Below are 17,078 nucleotides of genomic sequence, written 5' to 3'. Positions count from 1 at the left end.
GGTCTTCTGTGTCCTTCGCGCTGGGAGTTGGAGACTGCAGCTGTTCCTATTCGGCCATCTTGCTCCGCCGACCCGACATTTTTCTTTTTGAATTAGTATTGTCTAATTTTTATCATAAACCATAAATTGTATTTATGTGGTAGTTAAAACTTGTATGAACTGCATCTTACTGTAGCTATCCTATTTATTTATTTATTTATTTGAGACAGAGTCTTGCTCTGTCGCCCAGGCTGGAGTGCAGTGGTGCAATCTCAGTTCACTGCAGCCTTCGCCTCCCAGGTTCAAGTGATTCTCATGCCTTAGTTTCCTGAGTAGTTAGAATTACAGGCGCCCACTACCATGCCTGGCTAATTTTTTTGTATTTTTAGTAGAGACAGGGTTTCGCCATGTTGGCCAGGCTGGTTTCTCACTCCTGACCTCAAGTGATCTGCCTGACTCGGCCTCCCAAAGTGCTGGGATTACAGGCATGAGCCACTATGCCCAGCCACTGTAGCTATCCTTTAAAAACTTAATTAATAGATTTTATTTCTTAGAACAGGTATTTTGAAATTTTTCTTCTGCAAATTTAGTTGTATAAATAAATCACAATAACTTTTGTCTTTTTTAAAAAGTTACACATCTTTACCTTCTTCATCAAGGCTGCTAAAACTTTGTCCTTCAGTCAGCAAATCTCGCTTCTCATCCTTCCATTCCTGGCTAATTGAGGACACAATCTCCTGTGAAGTTGCCTTTAAGGCGGCGATGGAATTGCACCGTTTCTTAGAAGGTGAGGCCTTCAAAGCTAGACAGAAAGGAAAAGGACAAATACCGATATTTATTGTAAAATCACATTAATATTTTATTTAAAAGTGAATATTTTATTATTTATTAACATTTTAGTTATTATTTGAGTAGAAGACAAGAGGCTTATTTTATACATATGGAAAGGGAGATGAAACAATTTCATCTCATGAATATGACAAATTGGCTATTTGTCCAAAATGACTCGACTTAAATCAGAATATCCTAGAGCAAATTAAGAGTTAAAATTTCTCTCGGCCAGGAGCGGTGGCTCACGCCTGTAATCCCAGCACTTTGGGAGGCCGAGGCAGGCGGATCACGAGGTCAGGAGATAGAGACCATCCGGGCTAACAGGGTGAAACCCCGTCTCTACTAAAAAATACAAAAAAGAATTAGCCGGGCATGGTGACGGGCGCCTGTAGTCCCAGCTACTTGGGAGGCTGAGGCAGGAGAATGACGTGAACCCGGGAGGCAGAGCTTGCAGTAAGTCGAGATCGCGCCACTGCACTCCAGTCTGGAAGACAGAGTGAGACTCTGTCTCAAAAAAAAAAAAAAATTTCTCTCCAGATTTTGAAATAAAATCTTACTTGAGGTAAAATTCAAATGTTTTACTGCTCAAGAATCATTTCCCCCCCTCCAAACAATGTTTTTCTAGTGCTGGAAGGAGGATGGGTGAGTTGATAAGCACAGATGGTATAGAGAATTCTCACGACCCTGGTTTTATTAACTTGGGACTGGGGATTTCTAAACATGCCAATGTTTAATCTTATACTCATGTTGCCCAATTTAGCCAAGTTACTTCTGGTTGTTTTTTTCTTTCTGTGACTTTCCACTGACATTTCCTACCCTTTAGGTCTTTTCTAGGTCATGGTTTTATGTCAAATGTATAATTCACTTCCAATCTTTGTCTAAACAGCAGTCTACAACTTCAGAAGTGTGTTGGGAACCTGAACTAATGAAAATGTACTTCACCATCAATCATGCTTGCTGAAGCCTGGGACTTTACAGAGGACACGTCCATGGAAGTTGCTTAAGTGGCAGCTGGGCCATCCTTATTTACATTCACTCTTTGCTGCAATAATTCTTCTTGGCTTAATATTGCTAGAGAATTTCCTTGGAGGGAGGGAGAGAGGGAAGTTGAGGCCTGTTTATGCTTTCCCCTGAATATGTTTTTGGCAGTGTTTCTCTTCCTTTAGAGGTTTGCATAAAGGGGTAGTCTGATAGTAAACGTATTAGAGTAATTCTGTTGAGCCTTGGGAATCTCGAAGCTTAGATGACACAGCTCATCTGGGGCCTTCCCAGAGGCTGCTTGCAAGAACTTAACTGGAGAAGGACTTTGGGACACACAAATGAGGGAAGAATGGAGGGCAATCTCTCCACTTAAAGAGAAGGGAAGGTTTATTTGTCCCTCGAGCAGTCTTAGAATCATAATAATATCATCATCCTAATAAATAACATTTGTGGAGGGCTTTAGAGTCTGGAAGCCAACATTCACATTGCATATCTCAAATCATCCACATGTATGAGGAAGAGGAAGGCCTTTTCTTAGGTCCAGAAACTGAGAATAGAAAGATTGTGGCTTGCCCAAGGTCACAGAACTAGCAAGCATGAACCTCAGGTGTCTTTCTTTTCTTCTTAAGTTGCTTTCTAGGTGGTTCATTTTCTAGCTCTTTAGTATTCTGTTTTCTGGTTAAACTGAGGGGAAAAAAAGATAAACCTTGAATTTGTTTTTCTTTGAGGGGAAGAAATTTTTGAATGTTTAAAAAATAAGTCATGTTTACCTTAATTCTCCACTCTCTCAAATAGCGGTCACACTTGTTTTACAAGAAGCTATTATTATCACACTGGCCTCTGCCTTAACATTCTATCTGCTAACTTTTATTTATTTTATTTTACTTTATTTTTCTTTAAGTTCTGGGGTACATGTGCTGAATGTGCAGGTTTGTTACATAGGTATACATGTGCCATGGTGGCTTGCTGCCCTCATCAACCTATCATCTCTGCTAACTTTTATAGACCTTTAATAAACTCCTGTCTTTCAATATAGTATTTTAAAACAATATCTTTTTTTTTTTTTTTATTTGAGACAGAGTTTCGCTCTTGTTGCCTAGACTGGAGTGCAATGGCGCAATCTCGGCTCACCGCAACCTCCACCTCCCGGGTTCAAACAATTCTCCTGCCTCAGCCTCCCGAGTAGCTGGGATTACAGGCATGCACCATCACGCCTGGCTAATTTTGTATTTTTAGTAGAGACGGGGTTTCTCCATGTTGGTCAGGCTGGTCTCGAACTCCCGACCTCAGGTGATCTGCCTGCCTTGGCCTCCCAAAGTGCTAGGATTACATGCATGAGCCACTGTGCCTGGCTGTATTTTAAAACTTCTAAATCAGAGGATCTCAGATGTGGCTTGGAAACCACTAGGGAGTCTCGGAGACCCTTTCAGAAGATCTGTGATGTTAAAATTATTTTCATCATCATGATAAGACATTATTTGCCTTTTTCACTTTCATTCTCTCACATGTGTAGAGTTTTCTAAATGTTACATGACCTGTGATGTCACCACATATTGAATTCAGAAGCAGATGTGCGACTCCAACTTATCTTCTATTAAGCCAGACATTAAGTATTAAAAAAAAAAAAGGTAAAACAATTCCACTTTTCTCACTAAATTATTTGTAGAAAATATAATTTTTTTGGTAATTATTTATGTTAAAAATTGACTGATGTTAACATGCAATTTTTTTCTTAACTGGTAAGAATTAATAAATATTTTAAATTTTTCTCAATTTTAATTTCTAATATGTGAAATATAGGCCATCACCCACATAAAAGCTCTTTGGTATCCTCGTAATTTTTAAGGGTGTAAGGTGGCCCTGAGACCAAAAGGCTTGAAAACTGCTTTTCTACATCATAGTTCTTAGGTCAATGTTATTTCTCTAAACGAAGAAACAGCTATGATCAAAAGGTTTTTGGCAGTACCAAGGAAATGCGATCAGGGTGAGAGCCGTGTAATGAGGAAAAGATACTCAGGAGACCTATACTCATGGCATTTCATGGAGTGAGGGCCAAAAGCCTGGAAAAAGAAGTAACTCTTTGTTCTTTATCAGCATCACATATAATGAGGAGCAGAGAAGACCGGAAAACAAACCTCTGCCAAGACCACATAGCACCACAACAAAGAGTTCACTTTTGTCTCAAGTGGTGAGTTTCTTCCTTAAAGGAATGATCTCACTCAGCAGACAAGAGCTTGGATTTTGCAGAAATTCAATTCTCAGGATCTCTTTTGATTGGGTAACCTTGAGAGCTGGTTTGGGTGGCTGGTTGCTTCCTTTTGTGTGACAGAAATGCGTGAATTTGTCTTTGGCTCAACCATGGCTGGCAGCAGGTATCCTGTGCCCATGTCCAGCCTTGCATTCTGCCACTCGACTACCTCTATGTTCACTTTTCAGCTCACCCTTCTGCCATACTGAAACCTACCATATTCATTCTGCCCTTAGGCCTTTGCACATGCTGTTCTTTCTCCTTGAGATGCCCTTCCTGTCTCTCTTCTTAATGAACTCTGGGTTACATTTTCAGGATTTAGTTGAAATATCTTTTTATCTGTGAGCTCTCTTTTGGAAGAATTGGTCTTTTTTTCCTCTTATTTCTCTCCATGTACCCACAGTAGCACATTCGAAAATATTAGCAATTGTTTCATTATAGATCTGTCACATGTTTCAATCTCTGGCTCAAAACAGACTATTAAATTATTGAGGGAGGAACTAATCAATATTTAAAAAGCTTTCTATATCATCAGTGCTTTGTGTGGTGCTAGATACATAATAGGTGCATGAGTGTTTGTTGCATGAATGCATTATTGTTCTGAAATCTTAGAACAGTTTATTTTCTTTAACAAATTAATTTAACTCTTATATTCTATGCAGGAAACTAAGCTTTAGTACTTTAGACAAATTATTCATATGGAGAATTTCAGTGAAGTTTCAACATAATGGTGACTAGTATTTCCAGGAAATATTATAGGATTTTGTAGACATTATTACACTGGCAGAATGACTCACTTGTGGGTGGGATGTAGGGATTTAAAAAGGTTAAAAAACACTGACTTCATAAAAGAAACTTGAAGACCAGGTACTATTTTGTTGGTGAGAGGGGAGTATGCCTCTAGGCATTTAGGGCTTTGAATTAACCATGGTTGACGAAACATCTTAAAGTTGTGTTTTAAAGTGTCTACTTTTCTAATAATTTAACTTCCCTTTGAAACGGTGGTGTTAGATAAAAATTCCATTCATTCACTGCATTATTCATCAAATAACGATTGAGTGCCTACTGTGTGCCAGGAAATCTGCTAAGTGAAAGTTAAGGACTTTGTGCACCAGGGAATCCACGGACGTTTATTTCCTTTAGCATTATTGTTATTATTATTATTATTAGCATGGAAGGGTTTTAACAGAAATCAGCAAGAGCAGATTTATATTTTAAACTGATTCCTCTAGCTGCAGTGTGTGTGGGGAAATTGGATTGAATAGGTACATGATGGGAGGCAAAGAGACCTGTTTGGGGCCACAACTTTATGCAAAAAAATAATAATAAAACCTGCAAACCAAAAAAAACACAGTGGCTGAATTAGGAGAGGTATTGTGAGAGAAGGGGCTGCACTCCTGATGCTGCAGAGTGAGGACTGATAGGTGTTGCCCAGTGACTGCACGTGGGTGGTAAGCAGAAGGAAGGGGTCAAGGGATGATGCCAGCATTCTTGCTGGATAACTGGGCAGATTGTGGTGGCCTTCCATAAGACGTGGACCTAGGTAGAGAGGCAGACTCTGGGGTGGTAAGCAGCTAAATTCAATTTTGGGCATGCTGAACTTGTGGAATCCAGTGGATGCTTAAGTTCGGGGAGTGGACAGGCAAGGGGAACTGCTAGAAGAGTGGAGAGTAAGTTGCAAGTACACAGATGGTAACTGAACCCTTGGGAGAATGGGGAATTACCCAAAGTGTTGTACAAGAAGAAACCAAGTCAGAGCCTGGACCCTGAGGAACAACCACAATAAGAGTAAGCAGGGATGAAAAGGTTCCAAAGGATACCAAGGAGGAGAAGAGAGGCTGGAAGGCAACCAGGGAAGTCCTGAGTTACGAAAGACAAGTGAAGAGAGTATTTCACAGAGAACTGATATCAGTGGTCTCAAATGCTGGAGAGTTTTAAGAAGACTGAAAGTGGCTGGGTGTGGTGGCTCACACCTGTAATCCCAGCAATTGGGAGGCCAAGGTGGGTGGATCACTTGAAGTCAGGAGGTCGAGACCAGCCTGGCCAACATGACAAAACCCTGTCTCAACTTAAAATACAAAAATCAGCTGGGCAGTGGCACAGGCCTGTGGTCCTAGCTACTCAGGAGGCTGAGGCAGGAGAATCACTTGAACCTGGGTGGCAGAGGTTGCAGTGAGCTGAGATCGTGCCACTGCACCCCAATCTGGGCAACAGAGTGAGACTCCACTTCAAAAAAAAAAGACTGAAAGTTGTTCAATGGCTTAAGCAATGATTGTTGATTACCTCAAAAAGAACATTTTGGGAGAGTGGTGGGATCAAAAGCCACTGGAGAACACTGAATAGTGACAAGAGATAAAAAAGTGAGAAAGCAAGTGCATCCAACTCTCATCTCCAATAGGGTGATGGTAAAGGAGGAAAAAATATACCAGGAACTGGAGAGAGATGGAGTGTTGAGGAGCCTTGTTTCTATGATATAAGAGAATGAGCAGGTGGAAGGATGAGCTATGGAGCCAGAAGAGGGAGTAAATGGTTAAAATTACCCTGTAGTGGAGGTAATCTCTACAGAGATCTGTCCTGGACCTTAAGGAGAAGATTGGACCCAGTATACATGTCATGGTATCTTCATCCATTCAATAAATAAAAATAACAATATATGCACCCTCCAAACCCACACCCCTTCACTAAGTTCTGGGGATACAGCAGTCGGCTTACAATTTTTTTTTTTTTTTTTGAGATGAAGTCTTGCTGTGTCACCCAGGTTGGAGCATAGTGGTGCAATCTCGGCTCACTGCAACCTTTGCCTCCCGGGTTCAAGTGATTCTCCTGCCTCAGCCTCCCCAGTAGCTGGGATTATAGGCACCCATCACCACGCCTGGCTAATTTTTGTATTTTTAGTAGAGACAGGGTTTCACCATGTTGGTCAGGCTGGTCTCAAACTCCTGATCTCGTGATCTGCCCACCTTGGCCTCTCAGTCTTCGGATTACAGGCATGAGCCACCGCGCCCAGCTAGCTTACATTTAAATAAAGGAGATAGGCATTAAGTAAGTAAAACCTATAGCATAGGACCTAAAGTATAGGTCATTATAGGTCATGATAAATGTTAGAAAACATGAAGCAAGGAAAGTAGATAGGAATCACCTTTCCCACTGTAGCAGGACTATAAGCATTATCATTACTATCTACGAAATAAACAAAAGTGATAAAGTACTTGACTGTGCTTTGAAGTGAAATATCTTATTCAATAAGTGGTATTTAGGACAACAGTTAACTACCTGGGAAAAAACAAGGTTAGATCTCCCTCACTTCATACACCAAAATGAACACAACCTAGATTAAAGAAAAAAAAAAAAAACATAAAAAACAATCTATAAAAGGTAAAAGAAAAATATGGATGAACATGTATCTGATTCCTCAATGGTGAAGTCCTTTGTAAGCGTAAGGCTTAAATAAAAAGAATCCCGCATTTATGGGATGTAAGATATAAGATGACAACTCTCCCCAATTTCAACACAATCTTTATCAAACTACCAGCTACCCTTTTTCCCCCAGAAATTAACAAACATTATAAAATTCAGAGGGACATACAAGGACCCAGAATAGCCAAAACAGTCTGAAAAAGAGTAGTTGAAGGACTCACACTTCTTGATCATGAAACTTAACAATACAAACCAGAAGTAACCAGGATAGTATGGTACTGGTATGAGGGTAGGCATATTGATCAATAGAACAGATGTGAGAGTCAAGAAGTAAACCCTTAAACTTGTGGTCAATCGACTTTCTTTTCTTTTCTTTTTTTTTGGTCTGGTTTATGTTTTCTCATGATGATTTTCAATAAGAGTGCCAAGATAATTCAACCAGGGGAAAGAATAGGCTTTTCAACAGATGGTGGGGAAACAACTGGCTATCCACATGCAAAAGAATGAAGATAGATTCCACCTCCTATCATATACAAAAAAATTAAATCAGAATGAATCACAAACCTAAATGTAAGAGCTAAAACTATAAAACTCTTCAAAGAAAACATGAGAGTAAATCTTCATGACCTTGGGTTAGGCAATGCTTTCTTAGATCACACCAAAAGCACCAGCAGCAAGAGGAAAAAAATTGGACATCAAAATTAAAAAATTTTGTGCTTCAAAAGACACTCTCAAAAAAGTAAAAAGACAACCCACAGAATGGAAGAAAATGTTTGCAAATCATATATCTGATAATGGACTTGTTTCCAGAATATACAAAGAACTCTTACAACTCAATAATAAAAAGACAACTCAACTAAAAATGGACAAAGTCTGAGTGAGCATTTCTCCAAAGAAGATATAAATTGCCAATAAGCACATACAAGGTGTTTAATATCATCAGTCATTAGAGAAATGTAAATCAAAACCACAGTGAGATACTACTTCATACCTACCAGGATGGCCAAAAGAAAAAAAGACAGGCAATAACACATGTCAGTGAGGATGTAGAGAAACTGGAACCTGTATACGTTGCTGGTGGGATTGTAAAGTGATGCAGCTGCTTTGGAAAAGAGTTGACAGTTCCTTAAAATGTTATCAGAGAGTTACCATATGACCCAGCAATTCCACTTCTAGGTATATATTCAGAAGAAATGAAAATATATGCCCATACGAAACCTTGTCCAGGAATGTTTGTAACAGCATTATTCATAATAGCCAAAATGGAAACACACCAAATATCCATCAACTGATGAATAAACAAACTATGGTATATCAATATAATGGAATATTCTGCAATAAAAAGAATAATTACTGATACATGCTACGATGCTACAGATAAATCTCAAAAATATTCTGTTAAGTGCAAAAAGCCAAACAGAAAAGTTCACATTATATGATTTATATGAAATGCCAGAATAGGCAAAACCATAGAGACAGAAAGTAAATCAGTAGTTGCCAGGGGCTGGGAAGAGGACGGAATGGGGAGTGACTGCTAATGGGTATATGTGGTTTCTTTTTGGGGTAATGAAAATTTTCTAAAATTAGAAAATCGCCGGGCATGGTGGCTCATGCCTATAATCCAAGCATTTTGGAAGGCTGAGGCGGGTGGATTACCTGAGGTCAGCAATTCAAGACCAGCCTGGCCAACATGGTGAAACCCCATCTCTACTAAAAATACTAAAATTAGCTGGGTGTGCTGGCTCACGCCTGTAATCCCAGCTTTTTGGGAGGCTAAGAAAGGAGAATCACTTGAACCCAGGAGGCAGAGGTTGCAGTTAGCCAAGATTGCGCCACTGCACTCCAACCTGAGCGACAGAGTGAAACTCCATCTCAAAATAAATTAATTAATTAATTTTAAAAATTAGAAAATGGTGATGATTGCATAACTTTGTGAATAAATCAAGAATCATAAGCCTGTATGCTTTAAAAGGGTGAAGCGTACACATCTTAATTATATCTCAATAAAGCTATTATTAAAAAATAGATAATAAAATCAAAAATCAAAATGGGAAAATGTCAATAGATTTGATTACCTATGAGTTAAAAAACTTGTTCCATTAAAAACCTGATGCATTCTCCAAACTGGAAAAATCTGTGACACATGCCATATTTTATGAAATTGAAGATGCCATTGATTGTACCATTAATTTATATGCCCCTAAGAAAGAAAAACCTCCCAAGATGGGGAGTCTTCTAAGGGAGGCTCAGCAAAGCTGGAACATTAAAGGGCTGCATCCTCCAAAATGCACCAGGGGTTGCAGTGAAACCCATGTTTTTCTAATCTTGGCACAGGGCTAAGAAAGGTGAAAAAATCTTTCTTAAAAATTGGAACCACAGCAGGGCGCAGTGGCTTAAGCCTGTAATCCCAGTACTTTGGGAGGCTGAGGTGGGTGGGTCGCTTGAGGCTAGGAGTTCAAGACAGCCTGGCCAACATGACAAAACACCATCTTTACTAAAAGCAAAAACCAGCTGGGCGTGGTGGTGCATGCTTGTAATCCCAGCTACTCGGGAGGCTGTGGCAGAAGAATCGCTTGAACCCGAGAGACAGAGGTCGCAGTGAGCCAAAATCATACCACTGCAGTCCAGACTGGGTGACAGAGTGAGACCCTGTCTCAAAAACAAAAACAAAAACAGAAAAAAAAGGAACCACAAGCTGGTATTCATGTAAGCTTGCAGTCTCAATAAACACTATCTTATCGTCTATTCTAGGCCAAAGAAACCTTGGGCAAATAATTTATGGTGATGTCAATTTGACAGCAATTTTAAGACACCATTGGGAGAGTCAAATGTGGAAGAAAGTTTCCCTTAGAGTGAAATAAGGTTAAAAAACGGGTTAATATCTTTAACACATGGAATTGATATTAATAATTTGGAAAAAAAACACCCAATATAAATGGTCAAATGTTACAAAGCTCAATTCTCAAAGGAACTATAAATGGCTAATAAACATGAATAAGGGTTGAACCTTACCAGTACTTAAGAAATGCAAAATAAATCAATCAGATAACATTTTTTACTTATCAGAGTGGCATAATTTAAAACCACAATGCTGGCTAAGGGCTGGTAAAATACAGGCTCTCATGGGAGCCTTCTGTGGCACAATCTCTCTGTGCAGTTACGTGCATTTTATTATCCTAGCACCCCATTCTTGGAATCCATTCTGAAGAAATAATCCTAAATTTGGACACAACATTTGTCTGAAATTATGTTCATAAACTAGTAAGAAATAGAAAAAGGAGAAACAATGTAAATGCCCAATACTGAAAGAATGATTAAATAGATTCTGGCAAAAAAAAATAGATTATATCATACTCATATAATTTTAATGTGTGGTAATTTCAAATGGTGCCCTGTAGAATATACAATGATATGGAAAATATAACATTATAAACTATTCGTGTTATAATGCTATGTGAAAAAAGAGTACTATACCTAAAATTGTGTACCATTATGCTATCATTTTAATGTAAATACATAAAGCATAGAAATAAAGACTGGTAGAAAGTACATCAAAATATTAGCAGTGGATATCTCTGGGTTGTGGTATTTCAAGAATTTTCATTTTTTTCATCTTTTTGTATTTTCCAAAGTTTTTACATTGCAAGTATTTGACTTTCATTAATTAAAAAATCTCCAATAAATATTACCAGGAAAATTTGTCTTCTTTAAATATAAAATATGAACATTCTATTTTTTCAGTTGTGTGTGGCTAAATTATCATGTTTTAGTTTATGAAATTGATCACAGAATAGCAAAATGATAGAACAACTATATATAGGGTTATTTTCTCCTTTCACATCTTAAAAAATACCCACAGATATTAATCGTAGAAAATTTAATAAATATCAATATAAAGGAAAATAAGAGCCCACATACTCCCTTGATCTGGAATAAGCATTGTTAGCTTTGGGTTTAGTTTCCTCTTCTGTTTCTAGTTACTCAAGGTTTAAAGTTAGGGTATTGATTTGATATTTTTCTTTTTTCTTTCTTTCTTTTTTTTTTGAGATGCAGTCTCACTCTGGTGCCCAGGCTGGAGTAGAGTGGCATGATCTTGGCTCACTGCAACCTCTGCCTCCTGGGTTCAAGCAAGTCTCTTGCCTCATCCTCCTAAGTAGTTAGGATTACAGGTGCATGCCACCACCCTGGCTAATTTTTGTATTTTTAGTAGAGACAGGGTTTCGCCATGTTGGCCAGGTTGGTCTTGAACCCCTGACCTCAAGTAATATGCCCGCCTCAGCCTCCCAAAGTGCTAGCATTACCGCGCCCGGCCTCCTTTTCTTTTTTTTTAAGGTAAGAGTTTACAGCTATAAATTTTCCTCTGAGCAATGCCTTCACAGCATCCCACAAATTTTTGGTAGGTTTGTTTTCATTTTCATTTATCTCTGAGGTTTTTCTAATTTCCTTGTAATTTCTTCTTTAACTCATTGGTAGTTTAAGAGTGTGTGGTTTAATTTTCAAATACTTGTCAAGTTTTCAGTTTTCACTGTTTATTGATTCATTCCATTGTGATCAGAAAAGATACTTTGTATGATTTCAGTCATTTAAAATTTATTGAGACTTGTTTTGTGGCCTAACATATGATCTAGCCTGGAGAATGTCCCATGAGAATAACTGCTGTTTTGTATATTCCATTAGAATTCTGCTGTGCATTTAAGGTATACAGACTGATAACTACATACAAGGTGAATACATCTATATTTAACAAACTAAATGTGCTGCTAACACATCTTTTTTTATTGATTGCATACTATTCCATTATTTGACTGTATCATAATATATTTAACCAATATATTATATGGTTGGACATTTAGATAGCTTCTAAATTTTTTCACCACTAAACAGGACTCTAATGATTAGGACATCAATAAACACCAGACTGGGTTACTTAACCATAATTACTAAGTGATAACTGCTGCAGGGAGAGAAATGCGTTAGTTCTTCCAGTAAAAATTTTGCAAAGATACATAATGACATTAGCTACTAAAAGTGAAAAAAAAATTTCATAAGAATCTTACCTTGAATTTTCTTGAAAACTCTGGAATTCATGAACTTTAGAAATCTGTCTGCATAAAAGCTTGGTCTATGAACGGAAACAGTGTCCTGAAAAGACAAAAAACAGGATCACAGGGTCACATCTTAGTGCTCATCTCAAGTCAGAAGAGAGATCTATGCAATTGGTTCTCTGTCAGCCAACATTCTTAACCAAAGGTGGCCCAGAGATAGAGAACAGGAATGCCCTGTGTCCCGCGGGGCCCAGGAGTCTGGGGCTGAGGAAGGAGGGCATAGACTCAATCGAAACAAAGATTCTAGACGCTCAAGACCAAACCGAGCAGGGGAGAGTCAGCAAAAAAAACTGTGCTACATCAATCAAAACAGCTGTCCTCATTCACAACATTGTGTCCCGGGAGGAGTTTTTAATTTCTTTTTTTACATACAGGCAATCAGTGCATCAAGTGTCATCTGGAATGAAGGGTAACTCCCTTAATCATGAACAAAAATTGGGGACATAAACAAAACTATCCTAATGTAAGAGTGACACTGACATTTAAGCTAAAAAATAGTTCTAGGCTCATCTCCCAATAACAAGGTGAGGAGATGCTAGGAGGATTCCTAGGAGACAAGGCTAACAGATGACTCCTTTGCCCTGAATTTTCTGCTGATTGCGTAGAGTTGAATTGAATTAAACTGTTAACGCCATTCTTCTCTCGTGCTTGGCAGGAGTCTTTAGGGCTGAAGGGTCATTTGATTACAAATCCAGGAAAGGGGGTGGATGAAGCGAAAGGCGATGGATGCAGGAGCTAATTTTCTATGTTTATTTAGTAATCATTTATCCAAATCATGTATCTAAGCTGTACACTTGCAGACATAGTAAATTTGCTTCTATAATGCTTCATTTTGAATTCAGGTTTATGGACTCCAATAGAGAAATTTCTTTTCTTTTTTTTTCTTTTTTTTTGAGACGGTCTTGCTCTGTCGCCAGGCTGGAGTGCAGTGGCGGATCTCGGCTCACTGCAGCCTCCTGCCTTCCAGGTTCAAGTGATTCTCCTGCGTCAGCATCATGAGTAGCTGGGATTACAGGCACCCACCACCACACCCGGCTAGTTTTTGTATTTTAATAGAGAGGTTTTGACCATGTTGGCCAGGCTGGTCTCAAACTCCTGACCTCAAGTGATCTGCCCTCCTCGGCCTCCCAAAATGCTGAGATTACAGGTGTGAGCCACTGCGTCTGGCCCTGCTACATCTTTTAAAATGTACTCTTTCTGGCCTGAAGTGGACACATTCTTCCAACAAGGCAGTAATTTAGAAATATCAGTAGAAGGCAAGAGCCTAAGGGGTATCCATAGAGGATCAAGGTTCAGCCCTTGCCTATAAAGAGAAGTTACGTTGTTGTTCCCTTTGGCATGAATAAACACTGTTTAAGTAAGAGCCATGTCTGAAAACAAACAAAAATAAGTTCATGATATATACAGCACAGAAATTTTCATTAAAAAAAAAAAAGAAAAACAAATGATAGGTTTATTTATGTATTTATTTATTTATTTATTTAGAGATGGAGTCTTGCTCTGTCGCCCAGGCTGGAGTGTAGTAGCACAATCTTGGCTCATTGCAACATCTGCCTCCTGGGTTCAAGTGATTCTCTTGCCTCAGCCTCCTGAGTAGCTGGGATTACAGGCATGTGCCACCACGCCCGGCTAATTTTTGTATTTTTAGTAGAGACGGGGTTTCGCCATGTTGGCCAGGCTGGTCTCGAACTCCTGACCTCAAGTGATCTGTCCGCCTTGGTCTCCCTGCAAAGTGTTGGGTTTTAAATAGACAAAAGTGGGGGACCCTTAGAAGCACCTGGTCAGTACAAGACTAGACGATTCAGATCCATCTGGTAACAGGAAACTGAAACGGTCTCAGAAAACAGGGGGGGAATGGAATGAGGGTATCACTCTCTCCCCTTCAACGTTCAAGGTACTATGTATGCAGTCCCTTCCTTTCTCAGCTTGAAGGAAACATAAAATTAACCTACCATATCGACCTTCTTTCATAGGAGGAATTTTTGATTTGAGTAAGATTGAGGTTAATTCTTTTTTTTTTAATTAAAATTTTTCTTTTAGAGACAGGGTCTTGCTATATTCAAGACTGGATTTGAACTCCTGGGCTCAAGCAATCATCCTGCCCCAGTCTCTTGAGTAGCCAGGACTACCAGCACATGCCCCTACACCTAGCTTAGAGGTTAATTCTTGGAAATAAATGTGTGAACCTGCTGCTTAAAAGTGCATTCTGACTGAAGTCAGTCCTTAGCTGGTGGACAAAATGTAGATCTTTCATGCTGAATGGTTATTAACAGTCTTCCACAGAACTGAGAAATTATGTGTCCCTTTCCAAAAAAGAAGAAGAATATCATCTATAATTTATTCTCTTTCAAAAGAAAGTATCTGCTAACATCTTAAGAGGAAATGTGTGACCAAATCCTTGACGAAAATATTCTTTGGAATTGCTACTTCAAGTTATTAACTTAGGCCAATAAATGTTGTTAGTAGTAGGAAGTAGAAATCTAATGTCTAGATGGAACTCTGTGTGTGTGTGTGTGTGAGAGAGAGAGAGAGAGAGAGACAGAGACAGAGACAGAATGTGAGAAAGAAGGAGAGAGAAAGGTGGGAGAAACTGCTCTTTGATAACTGATGTTTTTCTTCAGTTACATCAATTAAGACATTCTCGGCTTACACCTGCAATCCCTGCACTTTGGGAGGCCGAGGCAGGTGGATCACCTGAGGTCAAAAGTCCAAGACCAGCCTGGTCAACATGGTGAAACCCTGTCTCTACTAAAAATACAAAAATTTGCCAGGCGTGGTGGCACACGCCTGTAGACCCAGCTACTTGGGAGGCTGAGGCAGGAGAATTGCTTGTCCCCGGGAGGTGGAGGTTGCAGCAAGCCGAGATCGTACCACTGCACTCCAGCCTGGGTGACAGAGCAAGACTCCGTCTCAAAAAAAAAAAAAAAAAAAAAATAATAAAAAAGACATCCTCAGGCAGCCAGCATATATAAATGTTGATGCAGAAATACATACTAATTAAAAATTTTCACTTTCTGTGTCTGTATTTGTTAGGCATTGTGTTGAACACTGAAATGCATTATTTTGTTCCATGCTCACACCAGGCAGGTGTCATTACTATCCCCCTGGTATAGGTGATAAACAAGGGTAAGAGGCCACATAACCAGCACTGTGCCTGGTCACATGGTTAGTTCAGCAGTGAATGCAGAGTTCAAATCCAGGCTGTTCACCATCAGAGTCAGGGCTCACACTTACTGTAGCTTGGTTGTGTGAGAACTTCATTTCAACTGCCCTACTAATCATCCCTACAAAAAAAGACCCTCTCAAAGTTAGGTCCTTTGGATTTCACACAGACATAGATATCATTTTGTTTTTCTGGCCGCTAGGCTGGATGTCATATATTTGAATAGTTATTCAAATTTATGTTGTCTTTATTCTCAAATTTGAACTGATCTACTAGCCTAAGACTCTGAGTTTATAAAGACTGTTGTTTCATTTCCTCTTAGAGTGTAGCAACACAGTTTTCTGCACATACTCTGAAGTCTCTGAGAAAGCAGAAATATATACAGTGTAATAAGGAAAATAAGTCACTTACCCCATCATAAACAAGAGCTTTCCAGGAATGTTCTAACTTCTTCATTAACCTAAACATCCATGGAAAAATTAAAAAGATAATGTAAAATCACTCTCATTTGGTGATTTTTCAGAAGCTTTTGTAGATTGATTTGGAAATAATAAAAGATCACTCCTCAAACTTCTTACCTATACGATTGTAGAATGTCAATAATGCCCATAAATAAAAGTAGCTTTTCTCCCCTATGGCTTTTAGCTGGAATGCCTCCCATTCTGTTGATAGAGCAAAAGAGAAAATATTTGATTACATATTATAAGAATAGAAAGTTAAAAAATCATTTCTAATAAATAGACTGAAAATAAAAATAGACCATTTTTAAGAATTCTGGGCTATCTCCCACTCATCTTTTGTTTGTTCTTTTCTTTTTGTTTTTTGGGCATCAGTTAAGGTCATCCTGGGAATCCAGAATGATGTATTAATACTTCCCTACAAAGGAGAATAATATGATAACTGCTAACTGTGAAGAGCTGGATGGGAAGAATTCAATTTAAAACTTGTTCCTACTTTAAACTATGGGCAAGAATTTTTAGACCATTATAAAATATTCCTTTTAAAGAATGCAATACTTTTTTTCTGATCAAAAGAGTAATGTATATTTACTTTTAAAAATAAAATACAGAAAAACACAAAGGAAAAATATAATTAAACAGTTATTCCTAGGATGCAAAGATAACTACTATTAACATCTGGTACACTTTTCTAGTATATATGTATATGTGTGTGTGTATTAGTCAAGAAGGGGTATTATTTATTACATTTTTTACTTGCTAAATGATAAACATTTCCTTATATTCAATGCTAATGTGGTTTTTTTTTTTTTGAGACGGAGTCTCGCTCTGTCACCCGGGCTGGAGTGCAGTGGCCAGATCTCAGCTCACTGCAAGCTCTGCCTCCCGGGTTCCGG

General features: G+C 38.6%; 1 protein-coding gene across 2 annotated transcripts in view; it reads right to left on the bottom strand.

Moving 5' to 3' along the window:
• Positions 1 to 17,078, bottom strand: part of PIP5K1B (phosphatidylinositol-4-phosphate 5-kinase, type I, beta) — a 315,005-nt gene that overhangs the window by 81,597 nt on the left and 216,330 nt on the right. For both annotated transcript variants that reach the window (XM_011948884.1, XM_011948885.1), the window contains 4 exons: positions 16,303 to 16,386; positions 16,136 to 16,184; positions 12,514 to 12,598; positions 626 to 781 (listed from right to left, as the gene is read on the bottom strand). In XM_011948884.1, the coding sequence (XP_011804274.1) occupies positions 626 to 781; positions 12,514 to 12,598; positions 16,136 to 16,184; positions 16,303 to 16,386 (374 nt within the window). The remainder of the gene's footprint in view (positions 1 to 625; positions 782 to 12,513; positions 12,599 to 16,135; positions 16,185 to 16,302; positions 16,387 to 17,078) is intronic.

This window comes from Colobus angolensis, unplaced genomic scaffold (genome assembly GCF_000951035.1).
Source record: "Colobus angolensis palliatus isolate OR3802 unplaced genomic scaffold, Cang.pa_1.0 Scaffold286, whole genome shotgun sequence".
In the NCBI taxonomy this organism is placed as follows: domain Eukaryota; kingdom Metazoa; phylum Chordata; class Mammalia; order Primates; family Cercopithecidae; genus Colobus; species Colobus angolensis.
This window is presented reverse-complemented; position numbering and strand designations above follow the sequence as displayed.